Source organism: Triturus cristatus, chromosome 10 (assembly GCF_964204655.1).
Source record: "Triturus cristatus chromosome 10, aTriCri1.1, whole genome shotgun sequence".
In the NCBI taxonomy this organism is placed as follows: Eukaryota; Metazoa; Chordata; class Amphibia; order Caudata; family Salamandridae; genus Triturus; species Triturus cristatus.
Genome location: NC_140593.1, coordinates 997723911 through 997751760, shown reverse-complemented (window position 1 = coordinate 997751760; position 27850 = coordinate 997723911). Strand labels below are relative to the sequence as shown.

At 40.2% G+C, this 27850-nt stretch overlaps 1 protein-coding gene across 1 annotated transcript; it reads right to left on the bottom strand.

Annotated features, from left to right (window-relative positions):
• Window positions 1–5525: 5525 nt before the first annotated feature.
• SMCR8 (SMCR8-C9orf72 complex subunit) lies at window positions 5526–26382 on the bottom strand. Its single transcript, XM_085628982.1, has 3 exons — window positions 26193–26382; window positions 23249–25664; window positions 5526–11130 (listed from the first exon to the last, which is right to left on the bottom strand). Exons 2-3 carry the CDS (start codon window positions 25624–25626, stop codon window positions 10689–10691), a joined length of 2820 nt encoding a protein of 939 aa, XP_085485108.1. The 5' UTR covers window positions 25627–25664; window positions 26193–26382; the 3' UTR covers window positions 5526–10688.
• Window positions 26383–27850: the final 1468 nt, after the last annotated feature.

Sequence of the window (27850 nt, the reverse complement as noted above, 5' to 3'; positions counted from 1 at the left end):
AAGGTGGGAATCTGCAGTCAGAATTACCAAGGGTATGTTTTTTTTTATGGTCCAGTTGATAGGCTAGAGCCATTAATGGCCTGGGAAAAGTACCCTTTAGCAACTGACAAAGTGCTAAGTAACAAGTATATATATATATATATATATATATATCCAAATCCAATGAAGAAACCGGGGGCAAAAAAAAACTCACCTGCTAGCAGCTCCCTTGTATTGGTAAGACTAGTCCGTCTGATAATCAATGGACCCGAATTGAGTCCATACCCAAAGGTGTACCATAACCTCTCTTAAGGCGTTGGTAGTGATGGTCAGAGGAGCTGCAGTATTCATCTTAGTCACTGAAGTAGGTCTTTGTACAGTCGGGTGCCACAGTGGCTACCGTCACAACAATCTGAACAGAAAAGTCGTATAGGCCACGATCCCAGTAAACAAGCCTGATGAGGCATGCAGCCTTGCCTACTGGAGTGTACTAAGTAACGTTGGATACACTGAGTAAATGGACTCCCATTGTCACTCACTAAAGACTTAGACAATACACTTTAGAACAGAAAGTACACAAACATGACAGCAGTGTTGACATCAGTCTTACATATTACCTCCACCTCTGGTCACTTAGAGAAATGGTCTACAATAACATTCAAATACTTCAACTCACTTTTTTCTCATGGCATGCTCTGACTCTTGGCTTGGTGCACAGCGGTAAAAGGGATGTGAGGTTTGTCGAAACTATTGCATTCCACAGTTTCAGAACTTCATCTCCGCATCCACCCCGGGCCACAAGTACACAGCCTTGATCCTGCACTTTGTTTTGATTATACTCAAATGCCACTCATAACAAAACCAATTTTCTTTCTCACATACATGCCGGAGAAATAACACGCCCACCCCTCAACAACCAAACATCCTCCACATACAATTCTTTACACACTTACCAAGAGGCATTCAAATTCCAGTCAACATCCTTCCTTTGTTGTGAACCACCATACACAAAGTCAATGACTCAATACCACCTGGTATTTTTCCAGGAAGCCCACCATTATTCCTCTCAAATACTAATTCCATTTTCGACAACCTCAAAACACAACCATTATTCCACTCATTCTTGGAAATCTCCTTCACAGGCAAAGACATATGGATTAAGAAATACGAGAGCGTGTTCTTTACTCCCAGCATATATTGTGCTTCATAAATGTAATCTAAGGATTTCATTGACATGGAGGCAGTAAACGGGGATGCCGCCTGCAACACCTTCGTGGTGATCACTTTAGTTACACGTTCATGATCGCAATAAGACAATATAGGTAAACAACCCTGCACAACCTTGAGGAAATCTTCTAGATTTCAAATGAATCCCAGAACATCCCACTCACTGACAGACTACTTTTTTCCCTCCAGAAATTGACATATGGAAAGCAACTTGCTGTTATGATTTTTTTTTTTACCACCATCCTCATCATTCTGTGAAAGAATCGGACCTAGATCTCTACCACTGGAATTAGTAGCAACCACACACATGATCAAACACTACAAGGGTGAAACAGATAACTTCCTTTTATACCATCAAACGATGCCTAACAAACCTGTGATAAAACAAATTTACAGCACTTCTTTAACAATTTTCTAATACGGTACAGTATATGTCTTGAGAAATGTGGTTAACTAATTTCATATAAAATACGGTCAGTCCCATGAAAGCACAAACATGAGCTCTGTTTTCCTGGGAAGGTGCTTCTCTGATGTCTTCCAACAGTTCCTTTTTTGGTCTGAGCTCTATAGAATTAGTTCATGTCTTAAGTACATTGCACTATTAGCAAACTTACACTTTATGTAGTCTGCTGTCAAACCTTTCTGCCCCAGAACTTGCAAAACCTCTCTCAGCTATATGTTCAGGCTTAATTCTCCACATGACGAGAACATCATTCTGGATAAATGTAGCATTCTTCTAAACACATTGTATATAGTCCCAAGAACGATACTAATCCACATTGAATCCTCAAAAAATTAAAGAAAAAAAACACTAGTTGCAACAGATGTGGTTAACCTACTTTCTGGGTGCAGAGGGATCTGATGGTAGGCAGAGGTTAGATTGATAGTAAAAAAAAAAAACTAACACCTGCCCTTTGTCATAGCTAAAAGCTCACTAATCCATTGCAGTGTAAACTTCTCTACAAAAATGTTCCCGTTGAGATCCCTCAGGTCCACACAAATCTGTTTTACCTTCTGCGCTCGCAACCAAAGACGCCACCTAATCAGAGAACTCTATTTGATCTATTACTCTAGTGCAAATCAATTAACTCTAATGCTCTATGACCTCCTCTGTTATGGCTAGGGGAATGTTACTTTTCTTATGAATTCAAGGCTGACATTCGCCTTTACAATGATACTATACTTAAACCCACCAAGCTTCCCAATTTATTCAGAAAATGTAGCAGGAAATGCTCCAAGCATATCCCTTCAAGTGTGTTCTCTTTTCCAGCACCAAAACTAAGTACCATTTTCAACCCTCCTTCATCCCATCAGTCCAACACCGCTGGTCCCTTTTCCACTACATACAATTTGCATTAAGCTTCCTGACCTTTGCATTCAAAATCTTGGTTCCTAAATCCTAGCAACTTTAAAGACTCAACCTTAAAATGCTCCAGTCTGATATCTTCAGCTTCTAGCTCCTCCCCTAATTTGTCAACCAGAAGGTCTCTCTGCACTGCACATCCAGGTTATTATCATGAATGGGGAACCAGAGTTTGCCACAATGTTACATTTAACTTCTCGTAATATTTCACAAGTGTTTTTCTTTATAATGACACCATCAATCCTCAAAACCTCCTCCACATTTAACTCAAGTGCATTTTCCTTACTGTTTTCAGAATCACCTACCACATTTTGTGAATCTGCAACAAAATGTTTAGCATCCCTCCTACTACAACATACTAAAAAAAAATTGTCCCTTGATTCCACAACCTGAAAACTTCTGATTATAAACAGGAACATTTTCATCACATGCAGGAACTTCCACACCAGCACAGTGTATGCCACAAATTTCCAACTTTTTGCTTGTCTCCATTTCTTCCGCTATTAAATTCTGTTTTCCTTGCATACGTGGATTTAACCCAGTTCCAAACCATAAGGGTTCTACCACATCTGTTTTCATTTCCACTAAAAACAGCTCTCACGAACTTCCCAGTTATTCAGTTTTGTTAACAATAACAACCACCTCTTTCAGTTCTGATTCTCAATTAACCACAGTCTTTCCAGGATATTAGGGTTATAACAGTGCACATAATCTGGTCTCCGATTAGTTCCTCTTGTTAAATTTCCCTCTTTAAAGCCAGACAGACATGGATCATATGAAGTCTCCTGTCAGATCAGGGGCTCTTAAGAGGGTATTAAGGCTAAGCTTGGATGCTGTGATTACTTTTGAAAGGCTGGTAGATTGGAGACAAAATCAGTCACATCCCAGGCAGCCTAATACGTGACGGACTACCAAAAATTAAGATAGGCAAGCATTTTAATGAATCAAAAAATAATGGTTTTGAAATGTAAAAGTACGTATTTACTTTGAAAAAAGGGGTTTAATGGACACGTCATGATGGATCTAGTTACTCTATGAAGTTCATCTGCCTGCAAATTATGTTTGATTTTTTTGATAAGTCCTCCTCCATGCTCCATCCTACCCTCTTCATCTCTTACCACAGACATCATTAGCCCTCTATATGCACCTCTCACTTGAAGTACACCTAGTGAGAAAGACCATGCACAGAGAAGCATCACACACACCCTTCTCCACGCCTCTGCATATTCTACACATCATGAAATCCACAATATTGTTAGAGATCCCTCACATACAAAATTACCCATCCAGTGTAGAGGAGAAAAAAGAGATCACTTCACCCAGCTCTGAAGCACGATCACCAACATCAGGCAAACTAGAATGTCTCTTTGTTTGTTGATGCCAGCTGGGATTTTCAGATGAATTGTGAAACCATTCACTCAGTAACTTTTGAATATTTACCTGTCTTCCACTCCAATTTCCAAAGAAAGAATACATGCACTGGAGAGATAAACTAAAATCAGTTATAGTTAAATAAACTTTTATTGAAAACATTGTAGTGCAAAAAAGAAATACCAAAGAAGACTTTTATTATTTTGCCAAAATTAAGATTTTTAACGGTATTAGACAGCTGAAAAAATATTCTTGGAAAATGACTTTTCTGTAGTTTCAAAAAATCATTGGAAATCAAATAAATGATAAATTCAAATGTCATTAGTTATTTGGTGTCATGTTTTTACCCCCCAATTCTTGTGCGGCAACATTAACAATAGTATAATCATGCTGACTTGTACACGTCTTCCTTAGCCACTTACTGTTTAGCCAAAAAGACCTGTACACACAGATAAACAAGAAATACCATGCACACCAAACTAGATGCTTCACTGACAACAGTAAGACCAAGAACTCATCAAAACCCATTGCTTTTGTGTTTGCCACAAAGTCAGTATATTTACCTCTAACCTAGGGATTTCCTTGGTAGGGGTTCAAATAAACAGAAGATAATTCTAGTTTTTGTCACCTATATTTCCTCCTTTCTAGCACACTACTGAGTGGTGAATCCTAATCCGATTGTTTAGCTAAATTAGGGAAAAGAAGTACTGTTGCATTATTCACTACTAAGGCACCTCTTCAATAGTAGATATCAAAGTTAAAGGGTAATTGTAAATAAAAACTACAGTGGCTTCATGACAATGTCCTCCCTTCTTTTTTAACTAAATTGCCTAGATAGAGCTTACATTTTGAGTTAGTGTTACTACAGATACATTATGACCCCTAGTTTCTCTTTAATCAGCACATGACCCTCACTAAGGTTTGTGCGCATAGAAAAGCTGAATAGTCCTTCTCTCATTCAGATACGTATAAGAATACATTTTCTTTAATTAAGAGCATCAAGGGCTAATAGCAGACATAAGGGGCCTTGAAGTCCCGATCTGTTAGCTAATTTAGGTTTCTCTATATTTAGCTGTGGTAAACGGCAAGGACGCAAACATGACAGAGAGAAAAATTAGGTTCCTGACTGGAAGGTTAGCCTGGAGTGACATGCAACTTTCTCACTTTGTGAGGGGCATCTTGGAGCTACTGAAATATCTCCAATATATATGTTCTCGCTTAAGACAGCAAGAAGTGGTGAAAGTAGTCAACTGACTGAAGTTCAGAGAGCAAATATGGAGAAGGGCACACAAAGTCAGACAACAGTGATAGTTAAATAATCTATCCGAGCGTAATTAGTCAAGATTGGTCGCAAGTGTAACGTATAAAATATAAAGGAAAAGGTGAAGTTTTATAACAAATCAACATGATGCACAGCATATAAAAGCTAGGATGCACTACAGTTTGATGGATACCTTTTCTCGTAAGTCCGAACCAGTCCAGGTCATAGAAAAGTTTAATGTGTCCAAATGGAACTGCTCCTATCCCGCCCAACATGCAGCTGGAACATCTCTCCACAAATACTGGATGAAAGATATGCTACCAAGACTTTTATGTTATTTATTATGTCAGCAAATACGTCCATTTTCCATTTTTATTGTTTGAGAAACATTCACATACAGAAATACTTTTACAAAGGGGAGAGAAATAAATCTCTACAATGCCATTAATCTCTGGATTTTAATAGTGAAAGCTCCAATAAAAAAAGCTGCAAACACAAATTATGGAGGGTATTCGCAAACCTTCTATAAATTAGATACCTTTATAATTTTACGTAAACATATTAAACTGGAAAATAAAAACATTCTTGATTCTTTTGAAGTGTCAAAGGAAATAAGTCAGCTTTGATTAATTCTCTGGTATCGTTAAAAACATCTTATATTTTAGACATGGAATCAGGCAACACAAAGTACTGGTTGATAGAGTTTTTAACATCATGCAATACTTTCAGTCTGTGCAATTTCATGAGGGTGAGAATCACGTTTGGGTGACTATGTACGTGCACACCATTTAATGCGTGTTGAAGTAAAACAGCAATACATTAATACCATAGGATTTGTGGTGGTACTTTGCGGGCAACAACCACAGCAAGATGGCTCTCGTTAGGAGTATATGTTAAATTAAACCAAAAGATCTGTTACTGGTTTAACATTGTGCAAGCAACACCTACACCACAAATATATATATAAATATAGTGACAATCTATCCCTCAGGGACTTATAAGTTTTATTTGTAACTCAATATATTAAGATTTGTATTCATAAATACTATTCCAAGTCAATGATTTGAATTTCCAGTTAAACATCCCTTTTCTAGTCGGACTCGTTCCTGGCATATTTTGGAATACAGTCACATAAGGCTGGTCATTGTTTTGAACTTTTTTCCGCCCCCAATCATAAATGGCATTCAGCCACAGGGCGACCCTAGTTCCAGTACAATTCGAGCCCATATTAGAGCATGCAACAAACATTAAAATACAGCAGCACAGTATGAGATACACTGATCAGACAGATTCCAGTTTTTGTCCTACTTCAGAGTCCTGATGTAAATCATTAAAATAAATTTGAACCTTTAAGTGTTAGCACACATTCTGTCTGAATGCACACATTCATCTTGGTTTTTTTTCCAACAAAATACATTTTGTCAAGCTATACTGTGGATGCCTGTACTGAATGAAATTTTGGATAGCATTACACCAAAGGCACAAATGTCACACCAATTTAACAACAAAGTAAAATCTTTAATGCTTTCTACTGTGCTGAATATGTCTGATCAGACTTAGAGGCCAGGTATAAAATCCCTTCACTCAGAGAATCGGTTTCTTGAATACTAGGGTATAAGTGCGTATGCACAGCACTGAATATCATGGATAAGATATGCAATGGTTCCTTAAACCATAGAAACATCACTGGGATGAGGACAATCTGAGCACGGTCCAGAAGAGGATGCTCCTGACAGACCTGCTTCTGTTGAACTGTTTACACATTTCAAGCGCATGATTATAGCAAACCCAAGTTATGCTATAAAATGCCCCTCTGGTATTTTCCAATTATGTGCCTAGGCAGCACTTCAGAATCTATCTACTTGAATGACAGAACTTCAAATTCACAAAGGGCACTTTGGCAGACACAATATGTAAGTTGATAAAAGCTCATCAGATAGAAATGTTCCAATTGTGTTACATTACAATTAGCCTAAAGTCAGGGATTATTTCTCGAAACCTTAATTTAGTGGGCAAGTGTGAAGGGCACAGTTGCAAAGTCTTGGGCAGCATTAGGTTGATTTCTCAAAACAGCAGGTATATGCTTAAAATGTCAGTATACTGCTTCCCTTAAGAACGATCTACCAATGTTCGGGCTGCACCCTTTAGATTTTAATGTAATGGTCAATGTTCCAAAACACCCATCCTGAGCCCCAAAGGTGTGGTGTGTCAGATAGTTCTTCAGATATCACTTCAGTGAATCATAAATATTGCTTACTTTCTTTTCGCTATGTGGAAAACTTAAATTCATGGGATAGGGAAGAGATGAATACAGTCCCTATGGGGTGAAACTAGAAAGAAAAAAGCTGCAAGCAAGTTAGTGCCAACTGTATTTTGGAAAATGCTAAAGTAATATATAAATAACAGGAGAAAACAAGCTCTTACACTGGAGCGCTGATTACTTTAAATCCTAGGGTACTAAATCACGAAATCTCACCCTATAGAAAGTAGATTGATCTAGATCTATTGAGTGGATTTTCCAGAAGATGTCCTTTTAATTATTTTCCGCGGCTTAATTCTTTAAACTAGGAAAATGACAACGTTTTTCTTTGATTTTTGAGCTTGTGCTGGCATTACGCAAACATTAAAACGTAGGCAAGTACAAATTTGTTCCTAAAAATATCAGTCAAACATTTCAATTATTTGCGGTCTTTTTTTCAAGCAGCTCCACATGTCTCTTAGATGTGTGAGTGTGAAGAGAAAGGCAGGTCATGGGCAAAATAACCCAGCAATGGTTAACATTCCCTTTTCAAAGTGAAGCATTAAAGTCACAACTTCAAAATTCACAGGATACAAACTATGTGCAAATTATTTCGGTCGAGCTGGAGATTTGGACAATAAAATGTCTCGGGTTTAACAAGGAAATAGGTGAATTCTTATACTATATCAATATATAAACTGTGGCTTAAGAACCAAACTGCGCTTTTCATTACCTCTTGTTTTGATAAAAGATTTAAAAAAAACATTCTGAACTGTGCATCTTAAAATACCATTCATGAATCTTAGTTTGAGAAACACAGTCATGACAAAATGTTTTGATAGGCCACTACTTATGGCTACAGAGTTACAAAGAACTAGTCCAACAAAGTTAAGGGCTAAATACAAAAGAAAAAAATTAGAGACCTGTGAAGAGGATAAAGCACATCTGAATTATCAAGAGGCATGGTATGAGTAAATGGGAGAAGGTGGTATTTAGAAAATTCAGTTAGGGGAATAACTCTAATTATTGAGCGATGACTGACCACAACACACAAATCTACAAATTAACAACTGCAAAAGGATACTGGCTAGCAAGTCCTGGCCAAAGGTGGCGTTCACTTAAAAGCGCATGCTCCTTTAGGCTGCCAGGTAAAAAACAGTTTAACAGGTTTTAAGCAAAGTTAGGTGCCATTCAACTTTCTCCCCTGGCAATGTGAAGGGGGCAGCTGCACTCTGTGATAAATGCCAATTCTGGACAACCACAATATCAAACATTTTCATTTATGCTGGTCTACACTACAACACCGGCATCATGCTACATGATTCTAAACCTCCTTTACCCTCCCTAGGCAACTAGTTACTGCTCTTCGAGTGAACCAGGTGTTTTAACCAAATGTAAAGACCATGTCATCTGTAATTAGACAAAGGTAATATTTCGAAAAGATATATTCTTAAGACACAATGGAGGTTTTTTTTTTCCAGGTCAGAAAACACCAGAGATGGGTTAAAACAATCACCAACACTGAATTCTAACCACTTAGTTAATCTAAGGGATTTCTTTGTATACTTCTAGCCAACCAAAAAAATAAAAACATGCATCTTGCTATAACAGAAGGACACATTTAGATTCACGTATTGTCAAGCCTTAGGAACGGAGAAGAGGGAAACAAAATCAACGGTTTTCCATAAGATAAATAGTGCAAATATAAATTCAAGAGGCTGGCACATAGTCAAGAAGCATATTTGCTACAAGAGGGCGCCTACTAAATCCAGTTGATGTAGCAAATAAAATATCACAATGGCAAAGAAAACACTGCCACACCAAGATGTAGCAAATAAAATATCACAATGGCAAAGAAAACACTGCCACACCAAGATCAGCTGCCAGAGTTCATGATGAACGTGAAGATGGGGTTAAAATTCACAATATTTCTTAGCCTAGCAAAATGGAATATCCATCTATACACTGATTTAATAAATGCAGGGCAAATTTAACTAACATAAAACATTAAAAACACAAACCTGCAATGTACCAGCATGGTTATCTAACCAATTCCGAATACAACCAATGGCATGAACGTGGAAATCAACTTGGTAAAAAATAAAATATACATCACTGCGAACACTTCTTTAGGGACATTTCATAAAGGTTTTCACAGAAGGAAACATTGCACAGGGTTAGGCAAATAAACATGAATAATTTTACTATGATTACAATGCACCGCTCAGTTCTGTAAACTCAAAGATCTTACAGAGGTAGTTGGTATGTTTTAAAGGCTCAACCTGCATGCAGAAAAGAACTCGGGCATGTTCAAATAAGCATAAGGATTAACTTCCTCTACAGCCCGTCACTGTGACATTTTCTTCATGAGATAAACTATTAATAAAATGAACATTTATTACTCCAAGTATTTGGTCTTGGAGCACTGAGCATGAAGCAGATATCTATGGCTTACATTCATAACTCGTCTGATAAGGGCCTTTCATACACAATACGCATTTACCCTGCTTCTGCAATTAGAAACTTTACAAAAGATCATAATGGTATTTTTGAGAGCTATCAAGTCATTATGTTAAAAGAAATTAATAAAACCTTGTGCACACCAGCCTCCTTCACAGGCCTGCAGCATCCAGGTTAAGATGAGCAAACATGCCGCAACTACGAGTACAGTGCTTGACATTCACCTGGAGTGGGGTACAAGACAACTCCACATTACATTCTAGTAAAATTGAGAGCTTTTCACAAGAATTATCCTAAAGAAAGGCTTCACATCTGCAACCGACAGTGTTCAGCCTTGCTCACCAGTAACAGCCCCTTCGGATCGCTTGGTATGATGATATGAAGGGGGGGAAGAGGGAGGTGCTTGAAGCAGCGTATTGCTAGAAACATCCGACTTGGTAAGCCCTTAAAAAAGAGCTGGTCACTGCTGTCTAAAGGATAAACTGTCAACAGGCATTTGTTCTAGTAACCATAGGCAAGGGATTCTTTACTGGCAGGACGATCATTTTACAGACAAACATATAAAGATGTACAAACATAAAACAAAAAATATTGTTCGATATTAACCAGTTTTAGCACTTTGCATTCTGCTCCAAGTGAAAAAACTGAAGGAAAAAGTCCACTGTTGTACAAAGAAGACAATACTCTTAGGCAATATGCATCACCGCTCACTTCCAGGTCAGTGCAGCTTGACTTCCACATCGCATCAACTGATGTCCTGTGGGAAACTGAGAAAATTCAGATCTTATCTAGATCTTGTACAAATTGCTCGGAACATAGTCAAACCTGAGCAAAGGTTGAACATTCACCCCACATTCCTTGAGGTAATGCATTTTCAGCAGCTCTGCCAGATACTGTACCACCTTGATGTCTTCCGGGGCAAGTCCCAGGTAGTTCATTCTGCGTAAAGCGATGTCTTCAGGGCTCTCCTTTTCATTAATGGGCATGTGCAAGCAATGACAGAAGCAGTAAAGAAAAGCTTTAGAGCAGAGCTGGGTCAGCATGTTCTGGACATGCAGGTAGTACGTGCTCCCTCGTTTGATTTGCGTCCGGTGATCTGCCAGTTTGGGAATCAGGGCTCCCTTGTACAGTGGGCAGCGTAGTGTTTTGCTGTCAGCATCAAGAACACTGGCGTAGCGGATGTACCGGTTTAGGAAGTGCAATGTGTTGGAGCCAGATGAAGAAACCACTCTGCGAAAGAAGAAAATATTTAAAAGGATAAAATAAACCAGCTGCAATCCCATAAAACAATTTCCATCTGAAATTAAACGTGTCACACCATAGCATGTGGATATACTGTCAATTGGCCAACATTTTAAGTAGAGTATGACTGTTTATCGACAAATAGAATTTAAAATCAGCTGCGACCTCCAACTTGGCAAAACCATTACAATGAATTGTGATTTCCGCAAAATATACATAAAACAGACTAGTGGATTAATTCTTGAAAAACACTCATTTGGCAAATAGGATTATACTAATAGCATTCAGGAGCTTTAACTCAATGCAGGTATTTACTGGCACCGGACAAACCGTGTCAAATTGGTGTAAGCAAAACGGATAGGAGCTCAAATGCCATACTGTCCCACCTTTGTAGCAGAGATATAGGAAAAAGACCACCCCACACTAACCCTATAGGACCAAGTGTACCATAGGGTTCCAATGAATTGGCAGAGTACAGTAGTTCATAAAAGGAAGCTCACAACATGGTTACTGAGGAATCTAGTAATCCTATATGTAACAAAATGTCTTCCCTAAAAACAGTTTTATCCATTAAACCATGTTCTTGAATCAATTGGCACCAAATGCATTACGGAAGAGGCCCTTGAAAAAAAAGTATACAAATCTAACAAGGTGACTACACTCTCCCCAACATGGACCAAGTCATTGTGCCTTAGCTTCCAATGCTTCTGCTCAGAAGCAATTTAGCACAGAGGCCATGAAGATTCTGAAATGTTTTGTCCCAGAACACCATGTCATGGGGAGAACTATCATCATTCCATAAATTGCTGGTTCTTCTCTCCCATTACACACTTTCCGTTGTCTTGAGAAACAGCCAATGGTAGAAAAAGACAGCAAGCTTTTCAATGAGCATAGATTCTACACTCAACTACTAGACCTTAATCCTGGGGTTGGAGGTCACAACCACACTCTTTCAAGTTTGAGTAGGAGACCAGGCTATAAATTTCCACTCTAAGCAGACATCAGGAATTATGGTCTAGTGGCAAGTGTTCAACTAAAACGAGTCTCAATCCCGTTCACCCTGCCACAACACAACTAAACTGTGTCACACTTGGGTGCACAGACTTCTTAGCTAAGGTTTTTACCACTATACAAGCAAATGTTCAGGCCAGGTTTGAAAAAGGAGAGCAAAGCTTTGTAGAATTCTTTTGATATTGAAAGTTTATAGTTTCTTTTTAACAACCGTTGTATGAGCCTTAATAAATTAACAGACTCAAATCACTGCAAGGTGTGTTGCTGTGGACAGAAAAGCCACAAAATGTAATATACCTGAAAGGTAGACGTTTTTCCACACAAACATCACTAATTAAGATGTGCAAACCTTTGGGAGCTACTATATTCGCCCTACCAGTGCCCTGGACATGCCCACCATCTCAGTAACTGGTTGCAGGTCTGAGCCTCAGAAACGGGGGCAGCACTGTAGGTAGCAACCCACATGGCTGACTGCTGGCCGGCTATCACACGTGACTGTCACCCAAAATACCACCCAGGAACCCTGTGACTAGTGTACCGTGCACTCATTTTTGTAGACCCACTCTGTCAAGATGTTATGGTTTGGCCCTTGATGTGGGTATGTTGGGAATAAAAAAATAATTATAGTGTTGTACCCAGCAGATGTGAGTAGAACAACCACCCAGAGTCCTTGATCTTACTTGAGCACTCCTCGATTATGAGGCATAGATACTTCAACCATGTTAACCATCCCCTCTCACCACCTAGGGCCAGTCCAGGTTAAAGCTTTGATGCTTTCACCGTGACTCCACCTCCCCTCAGCCTCTATTCCCACCCAAAATCGTGAGTAGCGGCAGCAGGGTGTTTTTGGCCAAGACTGGATACATCTGCCAGGCTCCAGTTCACTGCCACTGATAAATTCCCTTTGGATCGCTACCAAACTATGTGGCACCCACTGCCTGGCAGAGAATGGCTGAAGCTGCCAGTTAGTCTCTACATACACATATGCACACACTAACTTCACATCCAATCAGCACTTTGGATTTCTGTGTTGCGCTAGGATTGGCTGAGGTACCAGCAATGCTTAATTGTGGGTCACTTTAAAATGTTAGAAGTCACTCACTTCCAGAATATGTGCAGCCATTGGAATGGCCATCAGGTAGATACGGATTGAAATTATATGCAAAATGTTATCCCTGTAAATATAAATAAAGGAAGTTAGCTGTGTTTACAGAAAGATTGTGTGGTTCGCATCAGAGGTGTGACCAAATTAACCAGCATGCACAGTTGAACAAACTACACTCTCTGCAGTGTTCAATAGTAGTGCATGAGGTTGAAGGGTTCCCCCTAGTATGCCAGTGTTGTAACGTTTCAGAGCAACAGCCACATTAGGCAAAGGTAAAACGTCTGCCAGCCAACAGGAATGCAACACAAGCACTCTTTCTGCCAAGTCAAATGCTGTATTCAGGATAACAAAGATCTGGGTGGAGACAAATCCCCATCTCAAAAGTTTTTCTTGAAGTGATTTTTGTTGATAATAGGGGTATGGCGTCAACAGAACTGTCAAGCCAGACCTAAAAAGGTGACATATCCTTACGAATTCTGTTCCTATGGTCCAATCCACCACCTGCAACCTAGAGTTGTAACCAAGAAACTGCCAAGAGCTGATCTATACAAAAAAATTGTAACTACTGCCTTGCAACAGCGTATTTAAAAAATACTGACCTACTACACAAATGTCTTTACTCTGTTCATATTTCACACCTTTTAATTAGCTTATAATCGTGGGTTATTTGGCCTTCTTAGATAAGAAAGCTCTTGATGTTGGTGGGCATGTTTTTGCTCATTTTTAGTGAAGGCTGTAGTGGGAATTAAGTTTTACATTAAAGACCCTTTTTTCGTATTGGCTTATTAAATGCCACCAAATGTTAAGGAGGTATAAGAAAAAAGAAATTCAGTTTGCTACATGCAGTTGTACGCTATGTGTTTCAGGCTTGAGGTGAGCTATTCTGATATCATGCAGGACGTCGAATTTCAGATGTTTTCTCAACGTTTATGTGACATGTGCCATTTTTATTGAGTTGTTTAGCAATATCATTGCTTTACTTGACTGATTTCAGCTTTTAATTTCAGAGTTTCAGAGCATGCTCAGCCTGATGATGTATTGCATGGAACCTTCACTTCTGCAGAGAATTGTAATTGTCACTGTGATATGAATGCATTAAGTAATCCCTCACCAGGATCAAAGGATTTATTTCTTATTATTGTTAATTTAGAAGATTAGGTCATTGTATTACAGTTCATGTTATACGAAAAACGGCTAGTTAACATGGGAGCAAACATAATATCACATGTGTGACATTGTATAGAATTATCTGAAAAGGGGTTGTCTAGAGCCGCTTATGAATTGTAATTTCTAATAAATGATTGAAAGGAAAGTGGGTTATTCTATAGGATGCAAATAAAGTTTGACAGTGGAAGAGCTTGATCTAGCACCATGTGGTCAATTAAATCCTGCGTGATAAGATAACTTTTTGTAAAATGAATGACAAGTAGGAGAAAAGGTTGGGGCTTTGTAAAATTCTTGAGACGCCCACTTTTGCAACATAAAAAGTACACAACATAAACCCACTTCACTCTTGTTCAAATAGCACATTTAATTTTCTTTGGTTGGGAAACTATGTAGGGCTGAAACCCCAATGTAGGTCTGAAAGAACCCATCAACTGAGTCCTGATCTTCCATTAATATGGGTACGAGATCTTCACTCCTCACCCACCCTTACTCTTCTGCAAGTGATCTGTGACAAGCAGGGTTGCAATTATTGCCTATTCCTAGAGTTATACCTCTTCTCTGCTGAGCGAAGTGAAATCCCTTGCTTTTTGTAAACTACATATACATATTCGTGCTTGCCTTTATCGGCACTCTTACTCTGAAGTAAAATAGCAAACGGTTTCAGAATCTGAAATATCACCATCTGTTTCAGTCAAGACTGCAGGATCTCATGCCCAACTCTAAAGCATACATGGTCATTATCCAGGAACAAGCTTTGCACTAACAAATTCACTGCAATAGGTCAAGCCAACTAGGAAAGTGTAAGAATGGGTTCAGATTTAGTTTACAGGAAATATCTACATTCTTGCGTCTTACACAGATGAAACGGAGGAAAATGCGGAAAAGCCCAACTCCAAATTACCTGAGGTGCGGCGGGGCAGCCTACACCTTTTTGCAGTGGGAATGTCCTAAGATACAAACATACAAGCAAAAAAATATAACATACCCTACCGATGGCTCCCTTGAAATTAGGGCAATGACGGGTATTATAGGACTCAGAGGAGATGGGGGGGATTCTGCACAGTTATGGGGACGGACCTCTTCCTGGGTAAATGAGATGCTGCTCGCCACTAGACAAATGATAGTGCTTATTTCATGGGCAAGCGACTGTGGGATATGGATTATTGTTCACACATCGATAAAGTAGTGTATACTGCAAGGAGTCATCCCAGGAAATATAATAAACAAGCACTGGGAAAGCAAATGGGTCTGGTGTTGACCGCCAGCTTTTAGGCTTTGTCAATGTTTGTTATGTCATGTTTTTTGCAAAACTGAGGAAAGTTGTTAGAAAAGTGCTGCACCTATCTTAAAAGAACAACCAAAAAAAGTATTTGGTCTTAAACAGCACAAGCTTTCAAAGTAGTCTCTAGAACTTGAGTGAACTACTTTGTACATAGATGTTCTTGGGAAAGGGCAGTTAGCCAATGCCTGAAGCAGGCTGATCCATTGTTCCATTCTGTAGCTGTAGCGGTTGAAAAAAAAAGTGTATTACACAAATAACAGCTCAATGGATGAAGAGGGCTGGCTGAAAGCCCCTACTGAGTATAGTATACAAATTTAACAAAAATCAACATGTCTTGGCTTACACTACACCTAAAATAAGGACCATGGTGGCATAATATTTATGAATCTTATCTAAATGGTGTCATTTATCCAAGTATTTAACTGTGTGTCAATTTGGGCATCATTTTCAAAAGACCTTTGTGTGTACGAACAATTTTCATGCTCACTTTATAGAAACGTATGACGTGTCTGCTCATTGTGGAGTCCAGTTAAACAAACCCCCAAACTCCCTTCAAATACTAAAACTGAGCTCACACTTTTTTTTGTTTTTTTATAAATGGGACTGCGGATTTAAAATTTATTTTTTACTTACGAGTTTTTTTTTAAACTTCGGCCACCTAATGTTCTGAGCACATCAAACGGATGATATGCACATACAAGTGATAATACAGAGATCATGTTGAACTTTATTCTGCCAATTCTGAAATCAAAATAACTATGTTTCTCATATTCAGATTAAATTTATTGAACATTCCATGGTTGCCAGGTAGTCTACCTGAGATGAATGCAGTATGTGGAAACAGAAAGAAATAATGTTGGAATAGTGACACAACGGACCTAGAAAATTACAAGTGCCTGTGTACAGACAGACTTCATGATTTATAACTAAGGAGACCCTCCTCTTATTATATAGCCTTGTTAAAGTCTGCAATTACGTAGTTTTCTGCAGATAACTGAAAATCTTCACTTCCTTCAGCTCCTCTAACCTCTTGTAGATACTGCAGTTCACAATGTGTGGTCTAATTTACGGACAACTCATAGTTTATTAATCATGTCTCTAGCATGCACATCATCAATTACCAAAGGGAAAAGCCCTAGGAGCGCAACAAGCATATGCCCCTTTTTTCTGCGCTCCCAGGGAACTGTAGTATTACACAAGGGGACGTGAACACTTGTGCAGCCCCTTCTGTCCTACTGAGAGCACTGGCACATGTACCGCCAGTGCTATCTTGAGAGGGGGTAACTCATTTGCATGGGGGCATGGTCCCATTCAATGAAGGAATCACTTTGCCTCTGAGCCCGTGCTGTATTATGAACGCATGGTCGGAGGCAAAATACCAGTCAGGAGGCTCACCGACTGTGCACCACAAAGAGGTGACTCACTCAGTACGCTCCCTAATGGCAGCCCTCTGCAGGGATTAAAGGGGGTCTCATTGACCCACTCAGACGTTTTCCTGTAGGTGGATACAGTTACTCACTGCATCTGCCTGTAGGGGATCTATGTCCCCTCTTTGCAGTGCAGGTGGCAGCCGTCTGTACAAAGAAAGATGGAACGGCTGCTTCAAACAGATGCTCCATCGTTCCCTAATGCCCTGCTCCCAGGTGAGCAACAAGTACACCACTGCGGAAAGGGCAGTGCATTATTTGTAATAGGGCGCACTCGTTTTTTGTGCCCACCGCATTGGTTTCACAGGGCGCCATGGTGCAAATAGTGACAGTACGTCAGGTCTATAATACAGGCCTTGATTTGTACACATTCTCTGAAGTAAACGGTTTAACGGGTTCTGAGAAAAGTAGTGAGCTGCAAACCCAAGCTGATGTACTACATATAGTGCATAGGAGTTCTGCAAGGCCTCTTCAACCAGGTGTGAATTATCTCAGGATTTTCCTCAGCATAATAGCACGCTCCTTCAGGACTAGTAGATTGCTTTTCCATATCCCCCCCCCATGATGGGTTTATTTTAGAAACCTTGTGTGCTTTATACTCACGACTTATGCTTAGAGACTGTACCAAGCAGCTGAGACTCAACAGGTTTCCGTACTGAGAGCCAGCAATCTCTTCTGCTGGAACCTTTCCGAAAAGCCAAGATCCGGAACATTTGGCAGCACACACTGCCTCTGCAGGTCCTCCCGCTCCTCTCTGTCAGAAGCTCAAAATGACTGCAGAGGACTTTTCCTCCTCCCATTTTCCTTACGTTGAAACAGGTGTATATATTTTCTAATGTGCCACTTACTTCCAGGGTTTCAGGAAAGCAGAGCGTTAATGGTGCTCCGGTCATCTGCATTGTGCAGCATGGGAAAGGGCATATTTGTGGGTATGCACATTTTAAGTCAAAAGGTGATGCGTAATAATCGTTTCCACAGAAAGGCGGGGGGTAAATTTATCTCACCACCCACATACGGTGGGGCAGGAAGGGAAGTGAGACAACAGATTCACTTTAAGAGGATACATTTGTTTTTATGTACTCCAAGCACCACTTAAGCAATTGTTTTGTTGAAAGTGAAACAACCTGTAATCCTTTCCTAACTTTTCTCCTCTTCAAATCAAGCCTCAGCCTAGAAAACAACTTTCTGATGCATGTTGAAAAACGCCTATGTATTGGTGTATCATCATATCAACCAGTTGTGACTCCGTTGGTACATATGCAGTACTTGACAAGTACACAATGGTGCTCTTTAGACTACGTGCATCAGTCAACCTATGGGAAGACATGGCAACCGTAATAAAACCACTAATTTAGAGTTCATAGTTATCTGGGTAAATACAATACTGACTGCAAACAAATTTGATATTATTAGAGATAGCTCCTTCGCACTACTTTTTGGGCTGCTGTTTGACCAGTTCTTTGGGATTCTGACTTACCAACTCAATAAATTGGCTTGTACATCAATCTAAAGCAAATTAAGTAAAATCCAAACAAAATAATAAATACAAAAGTATAGCAGTAAAAAAGAAGGTTCAACACAAATTAGATACAAGCTAATTCGGTTTTAAATATCTACTCGTGCCACTCTTCTTTAGTTGCCAATGTGAAGAAAATAGACGTCAAGTAATACGATATAAAAAGAGTTAAATGTTTACCTCCACCAAACACGTAATACAGATTCCTGTTGTAGGTAACAGGTATCTATACAAGTCTATCATTGCCTACTCCCTTACTGAGAAATTACATATTCAAAAAAAGTTGTGTAAATACTTCACTGTCTTTCTGAACCAGGTCATCTTTTCACTGCAACTTTGCACAATTCTTCCTCTCTTTCTTGAACTTCACCGCTCAATGGAAGGACTCCTCTATTCAAGTCCATGTTGGATTATGTAAAAGTAATCCGCTTCCAAATCCCGATAAAGGTCACTTTACTTCTACTGAAAGTTCTAAATGTAGCTATTATGATTTATAACCGGAATTAAAACAAGGAAACTATTCCCGACAACAGTCCAGTCATTATTAGAAGGCTGTGAAGACAAGAACAGACTTTATAGCCTTTGCTTCCTGCAAAAGATCACCTGTAACAATCTCAGAATACCAATTTGGCCAAAACGTTGAAACAAGCATCCACCCCACATACTGCTTTCCACGCTATAAAACAACCAGAACCGTCTCAAAATGCATGTATTACTAGAAAGGAACAAACAGTCATCTATGTTGACAGCCTGACCTATGCAAAGTAATAATGCTGGTTGTTTGTATAACCCTTTATTAAGTTGTTCAGAAGGGAGATAATCAAAGTTCAAGGAGGAGACAGTGGAGGTGAAAAGAATGGTACAGGAGAGCAGAAGGAAGGAAAAGAGAACGACATTCCCAGCATTTGTACTCACTTGGCTGTGTAGTTCTAGGTTGGGGGTAGCCCTCCAGATATAAGTGTTTTTAACTCATTTATGTTCTATCTTTATAGACGATTGAAAGACAAGTCCAAATAGGCACATAGAGTCTTATGTAAACATCATCAATCTCGTCCTTCAAAAACGCAACTTGACATGTACATTGTTACCAGATATCTCAGCTCCCTCTTATGTTTTGTTTTATCACTTGCAGGAACTACTTAATCCCTTCTCTAGATGGTCAACACACTAGAATAGAGTACACTGCACAGTAGGTTTTAGGCAGCTTAGAATAAAGATTACTTGACAGCATCCAACACTGTTCATCCTTAATTTGGTAAATAAATAAGGTGAAACGGGTTAATACGGTCATATTTTTAGGTGGAAGCCTACTAGACAGTGCAGCTGTCTGGTTTGCTAAAGACATCTTGGGAACATTTGGAAAGCTGAACTAGGAATGCATTCCGCCCGTTGCTTACCCTTGGCTTTGTGGATTATAACTCACATTTGCTTAATTTTTATTTGCTAGCTTTATTTGATTTAGGCTGTCTGACTAGAGTAAGTCTATCCCGTGGAGCATACACCGTTTACTATACACTTACTCAGTGCTCGTTTTCTGTAAACAGGCCTTTAGATTTTGTTCTTATCTTGTCACATGTGCTGTGCATTCAAAGACAGACGTCAAATGTCAGGATCGGTCTTCTAAGAAAGCTTGGTGTTTACTTTCTTTCTCGGACTTCAAAGTTTAAGGCCTTATCTGACTATCTGGGTGTGTGAAAGGGGGTGGATTTTCCCCCTTTGATTCTGTGTGGGATTTTCTCATCTTTTACCATTTGCTCTCCCTGCCTCTATCGCAGATCTTGGGTTTTGTTTGCACTGCGACACCTTTCGGTACTGTGCACCCTTCACATTTATTTTACTTACTTACTAATGGCTTTTCTCTAGCACACAACAAAATTTAAATATATGTAAACAAAATGTGCAGCTATTTCAGAATAAATCATCAGAGTTAGGAAAGCACAAATGAAACATGCTGGAAACCAACATTTGAATACGATCAAAACAAATCAATACACTAGGTGATGCCATTTCCGCACATTATCGTTTGTGCGCTGTATAGTTTTATCAGAAAAACTGTATGTCTATGCAAATATAATGGTAATTTGAATTAAAAATGTGTTGTCTGTAATGGCAGTGCATACTCCACTCTACGCTGCTCTACTCCACTCCACTCTGTGCCCCTCTGCTTTACTACTCTATGCCACTCCACTCCAGGCCTCCCTATAATACTCCACTCTATGACACTCCATGACAATCCTCACTACTCCATTCTAGGACACACTGTTACACTCTGTGCCCCTCCACTCTACACCATGCCACCCTACGCCACCCCAGGCTACGACACTATGCCACGCCATGTAATACCCTTTCACTCTAAGCCCCTCTAAACATCTCTAATGTACTCTACACCACTCCACTGTATGACACGCATACCCACTCATACCCCTCTCCTCTACGCCACTAACTTTTAGCCATGCTCAACAGCAGCTACGCTGGTATACAATATGGCTAAAACACATTGGCAAAGCCATTAGCTCTTGCATAGGCGAGACCTACAGGCTTTGCCAAAGATTGTTTAAATTTAACAGTTGTATATAGTGGTGCTTCACTGCAGAAGGTACTAAGCGCTTTTAAAATGAAAGATCCGTACAAGCGACAAGCATAATTTATAGTCAAAATGACTGTGATGGGGGGGGGGGGGGGGGGGGACACTCGAAAAATAAATGCTACCTGGCTTGTGAAAAACTTAAACAGGAGTTGTCCGATCATAAAAATAAAAAATACAGCTTTACTCCTAGCAGAATACGAAGCAGACTTGGCCAATCCCCTTGAATTAGGAGGTCACAAGTTATCACAAAACAATCTATTTAAGTACAGAAGGGGTACAGGTGTCTCACCACAGCATATACAACTCCAGTTAATCATTTGTGTCAACGAGGTTTCCACAGAACCAGACCAAATACGAACATGTGGCTGTACTAATTTCTAGCCAGCAGCATTTGACCACTTAGGTTTTTCTATTTCCATTGTCCCTGTAGTTCGAGAAATGCGCCTGACTTCAACACCTGAGGTCCACTGAGCTACTGGTTTGCTGTCGTTGGAAATTGGTCCTGTACAAGGTAATATTAAGTTCAGCATTTCCGGTCTGAAAACCCACAAAGAACATGCTTGTACCTTAACTCTAACCTCAAACTAAATATAGCAGCATAAGACAAAATAAATCTGCAAAGGCATCCTACATATTTAGGGGTATAACAAGACACCGGATGTTAGTGACACAGATCTGCTATGGTTTCATAGAAAGTGCACAATATGCATTACAAGATCTAAAATAACTACAACCACAAGCAACGAAGTTACTGCAAGTCATATGGGAGTTCTAAAACCTTGTGAGGGGACTCAGTCTGCGAACACATGCAATGTGTTTACTCAATTCCTCAGTGTTCTGCAACTCCCGATTGTGCAAGGTTGAGAGTCCTTGAAGCCAAACATTCTCAGCCACCCGTTTCCTATTCACAGCCAATAGGTGATAAACTCCTTTCATACATAGTCCGCATGTTAAATTCCATTGCTATGTTTGAACCTGGTTTGCTGTCAATCATATATCAGGACAATAGATTAGCTTCAGGATTTCAAAAGGCCCAAATGAAATCAGCTGCTCGTATTTGATGAGCTGCATTAAGTAATTGTATTTATATAGCACTTACTACCCCTGACGAGGCGTCAAAGCTCTTGTTCGGCAAGTAGCACGCTACTCCAGAACCAGACGCTTCACTGTCCAACGATCTCAAGAATGAAATCTACCCAACAGGGAAAACACCTACTTAAAAATCCATCAACTGTCTGAAGAGAGCTTCAAGGTTTTTAGGCCTTCAACAAGACATGCTCTATCGGAGGCAGACGTGTCCAAACACATGCTAATTCTACATACAATAATGTCATCTGAATTCGAAGAACAAAATTCTTATATTCAATGATATAGGAAAACTTTTCATAATGACCCAAAGATATTGCAACACATTACTGTGGCAAGGTTATTTGAGATGTGCTCACCTACAGAGATGTGAAAGAACGTAAATGATGGTGCAATGGGTACAAACGCCTAAAACCTCATGTGTCTTCATCATAAAGTTAGCTGTGAGTAAAGATAAAGGACAGGCTATTCTCTATTTAATAAACAGTAGAACGGAACTTCTGAGGGACAGCATTTGGACAACAGGAAAAAAAGCTCTTATTTATATATGACAAAACAACTGGATGCAAATGAAGAGATCTAAAAACAAGTGCTCATTATTCTTCGGACCTTAGCTCAGACTCTGGCCTGCTCTGAGCGCATTACTATCAGGCTATGGAAATGGTTCTACTGCATCATGTTTAGCTCTACAGGTATTCAGGCTTTTAGCACAGTTAAAGAAGCCAGACGAAATCTCTTACTATCCAAATGATATGGCTCTTCCAGGTTATCACGGATAAAATATGGTCTGGCTCAGCGTTATTTTATTTTCTTAGTTATGCCCAAGTATTTAACATGGCCCTGATGTATCAATGAGACTGTGTGGCTTACATTAATTTAACAATTAGAATTACACAAGTACATATTTTGTTTTAAACTAATTTACCTTTGTAATCCGATAAGTTTCCATCTCTGAAAGTCCATGATGTGCAAAGGAGGCTCTGCCCAGTGTTTCACAGGTTTTGCATACGCATCGTAATTTGGAACAAAGATGGATAATGCGGTCACGAGCTTCTTTACAATCACTTCTTCCTCTCCAAGTACTACCAGCGTCCTCCCACTAAGTAGCGAATATATTGCAGGTTGGGCAAATGGATATTGTCTTATAAATCTCAATGCATTCTGGCCCGCCCTCCTCTTTTGTCTTTCTGACAGCCGGCCAACAGAACGAGCAGGTGAAGGAGTCCGGGCAGAGCTTGCAGATGCGCTACTCATAAAACTAGTAGAATCTGAAAGTTCATCCACACTCGTCCTACAGGCTTCACTGAGGCTTAAAAAGTTTGGATCAAATGCATTAGTGGAGGCTGTTCCTGAGACACATATGGATGGATTTTCTCCATCTTCCACAGAGAAGTTCACATGACACCCATGATCTACCTGTCTGAATGGCTGTGGTGGAACACTGACCACATTATCCTCTCCAGTAAGGTTTTGTTCCTGGTCACTTGATGGGTCTAGAAAGAGTGGGCTTTCTTTCCCAATACAACAGGCAGAATCTGATGCCAATGTAATCTCATTTTCAGAACCACAATATTCCTCCACAGTGCTGGTCTTGGAACTGAAATATGGATCAAGTTGCAAGCCCTCATCCTCTTCCTCATCTACATGTTCTTCTTCATTGATGGCACTTGGGTAACTTGCTTTAAAGTCTTCAGGAATCAAAGTTTCGGAGGTACACGTACTAAGAACTTCAATACTGTCTTCACTGACAGTCCTTTTGTTCACAGCCTTTCGCTTCAGCACTTGTGGACTTGAATGCATCGGCAAACATGGCTGACTTTCAGAGTGAGTTAGAACTGAAGCAGACTTTTCCGTTCGTAAAATCTCAATACTTTCACCACTGCTTATACTGCCTTTTAGATCAACATCAAGAGCCTCAGAGTTCTCCTGGTTGTCATAAGCACTGGATTCAGTTACCTCGGTCTCCTGTGAATCATCTTCAACCACATCTGGATCCATCTTAATGGGGACGCATTCAACACTAGATTTGTACGATTCCAAGCTTGCTGATACTTTTAAACCGTCAGGGTCTTCAAGTGCTTTAGAGGCATGATTGTCCAACATGCTGTCCATGTTTGGGTCATACTGCTTTTCAAAATTAGGTTCATCACAAAGGGAGGCATCTTCAAAGAGAAAATTGGTAACATTCAGTTGTTTCAAAAGCGTTCTCTCAGTTTGATTTTCCAAGAGATAACAAATATCACCTCTGTATTTCTTTTCAATTTGAGTCAACTGATCTACAGTTATAGTAAAAAAATAAAGATCACAAAGCTCTTCAAGAGTCTTCAGCTTCTTATCAAAGCACTTTGCCGACTTTGCCTTAATGAACTTGGGCGTATAAGATGGTCTCCGTGGGAAAACAACTGCTTCACATTGATCTTGAGGCTGCTCATCTGAGTCAAGAGTAACTGGTATTGATTCCAAGTCTGTGTTGGCATGGTCCTGAGAACCATCCGGCTCATAAGGGTAGAAATCAGTCTCTTTCAGTTTTCTGTACGGATAAGATTGGATTTGCTTCAAAAGGTCTTGATGCTCAATTATGGATTTTTCAACATTGGCCAGTTCATTGGCCTTTTCAATAGCCTGAGTTGTATAAAATCCTTTGTCATTAGTTTTTATTTGCAATTCCATTTCATTGTGAAGTACAGCCCTGGTGTATTCCAGGTCTTTGAGTTTTTTTTCAAGTTCGTTGGCAAAAGCTTTTCTGTTGCCAGTCTTCAGGCACTCTGAGGCTTTGGAGAACTCAGCAGAAATTTCCAAAAACTGTTGCATAATCTTGTCCTCATCTGTCGTAATGTAAGCAATGCAGAAAGGTCGTACAAATCCCCTGGCTTCAAGATCGTAAAGGGTTAGATGGTGTACATAGGCGAAGGCACCTTCCTTGGAGTCCCCCAAGACCACTTTTGAGTCTTCAACGAAATTTAGTTTCGGGTATGCGGAGCCAGGAGGGTGCCCCACAAAGGAAGCCTGGTAGTCCACTGACATAATCCTTAGTGAAAAATAATTCAGATCAAAATTCTCATACACCCTGCTGTCATCCGGGATTGTGAGCAACGGCTGGGGCCCCACCTGTTCTGAGAATTCTGAGATGAGGATGAAATCTCGGGTGAACTTTGGGGCAGAGAGCTTGGACCATGGGTTGGAATCATTGGCGAATGGAAAGAGAGGTACGGAGTATTCCTCAGGCAGGGAGGGGAAATCGGTGTAGCTTTCCTGAAGAGGCTCCTCTTTGGTTAAAGCCACCACATCTGGGGCGCCGATCATATTTTCAGAAGGGTGGGATGATCATAGGGCAGAGAAAACTAAAAAACGGAAACAAAAAACAAAAGCAATACTAAGTTGCGGATTTGGGGGTGCAACTGGAAGAGGGGAAAACTGGGTAGGGTGTAAAAATTCTGGTGTGAGTGAATACAAGCTGTGACCAGGAAAGGCGAAGTGGAAAAACAGGATGGCAGTTAAATGGAGCACAACAGATCCTATCGCAGGACAACAGGGCTGTGAGGGTCCCCAGGGTGTTAACAACAGCGGCCGAGCCTGCTGTCAGGGAAGGGTCAGTTCAGGATTTAAAGGCTTTTGAGGAGCCAGGGAAGCGTCCTCTCCGCCAAGGAGTACTTTCCAGGCATATATGTGGGTTTAGCTATACCCCGCGGCAACACGTCACTGGGAAACAGGGGTGAGGAGTTTGGCAATGATTATCGAGCTCTATGGAGAAGGAATAGAGGGTCACCCGGTACATGGTTGGGACCACTCTGAGACAGGTATAAATAAATAAGGGCCCATTAATGCCACCCCTCATGAGTTAGGAGGGAGGATATAGAATATGACCTTACCTCCCACCTCCCCAGACGGAGGGTTTAAAAAAAAAAAGTCCTAGCGCCCGAGCATTCCTTTCGATTCAGAACCACTTCAAAAAGTAAGAAGCAATCGGAAAGCCAGTTTATGCTGATTGGCAGGCTTGGTAGCGGCGACAGGGGGAGGGGCTGGGTGGCTAAACTGTTCCATAATAATCTGCCATTGGCTAAAAAAAAAAACGCCCGCCCCGGAATAAACAGACTGTCTGCCCCGGAAGAGACCGCCCCACTCTTCGGGGAATCAACAATCTCCGCTGATCCGGATGCAATTAACCGACAGTGTGAGCACTGGATTTCGAAAATATTGAGTTGTAGTCCGCGGTGCCGCTGTTTTCCAGCTGTCAGTTATTTCTTTGTAAAGGGGTTTCTAGTGAAGGTGCTCAGATTGTGCCCAGTTAATCTGCAGCAATTACGATTATTACAGGTCGTGGCTAGAGGGCCACCTCTCCCACAAAAAATACTGGCAATTTGTTGACGTTTCAATAGTCTGCTAAAGCCAGGTTTCTTTTGTAAACCTGTACGTGAAATCGTTCATATTTATATTTAACTTGGTTTTCTGTCTTTGTTTACTTTATCAGTCAGGGGGGTCATTACGGTAGCTATAGAACACATGTTAAAAGTGTTTTTATTCTTGCATTTACTTAATGTATATACTAATATGGGTAAAGAATACCGGCTTCAGGTGATTTTTAGATCTTGCCTCGGCAGAGCTTGCGCTGTTTCTTCGGGACATGCTATATTCAGGATATGGACTTTAAGCTCTGCCCGCTTTCCGCCTATCCTTTTAATGGCCTCTTTTTACTGTCATTTTTAAATGGTGGCTTTTTATTGGCCAATAGGCTTAATAGTCCCTCTTTAGTACTTCCTTAGTAACCTCCCATGAGGACTCTAGATGTTTTAATTACAGCCTCTGAGCACTATTTTTTTTTAGATCACTTCGGCAGGCATGACACTTTCTCCCCCAATGCTTTTTATTTTCTTAACAGCGCAACACACTGCAATAATGGCGGCCGCACCTTACTTTTCTTATTTGTTACTTTTTGTAGCAATGGCAGCACCTGCGCTTCAGCTTTAAATATCTTAAGCTAAATTGCGGGTGCCACAATTACTTTAAAAGTAAATTTTTTTTTAAATGCAGCCACACGCCTTTTTCTTCTATTTCTTTACTTTTGTTACAATCGCAGCACCTGCGCTTTATCTTTAAATCGTGGGTGCCGATATTGCTTCAAAAGTAAAGAAATAGAAAAACAAGCAAAAGATTGAGCTATTGGCGTTATGTTCTTTTTTAGCAACACCAATAGCTTAAACTTTCAGTAATGCGAGACCTATTAGTTTGCAAATGCTTGTTCTAAATTGCGTACCAGCTAGGACATTAAAATTCCGATCCTGTCGGTATAAAACCTGCCAGGTGGCAACCCTAGTCATGATATTGTAAATATGGGGAAGCACAACATTCGAGAGCAACGTACATGCTTGCGGTAGGATGGCCAGCTTTACATTAATGGGTTGTGCTGTATTTGAGTTGGGGCGGCCAAGTGTCACACATTTTGCTGGCTTGTGCTGCAATCATGGTCGTACCCCTTTGCCCACACAGAGGCACTGCGGGACGACCACTGTCCCGCTATTGGATGCTGCTC

What these genes read in the sequence shown, in the direction of transcription:
- SMCR8 (XM_085628982.1), bottom strand. Translation starts at nt 25,626, where the DNA reads ATGATCGGCGCCCCAGATGTGGTGGCTTTAACCAAAGAGGAGCCTCTT. An exon ending in AAACTTATCGGATTACAAAG is followed by an intron (nt 11,131 to 23,248) that starts GTAAATTAGTTT and finishes CTTCTTTCGCAG; the next exon opens with AGTGGTTTCTTCATCTGGCT.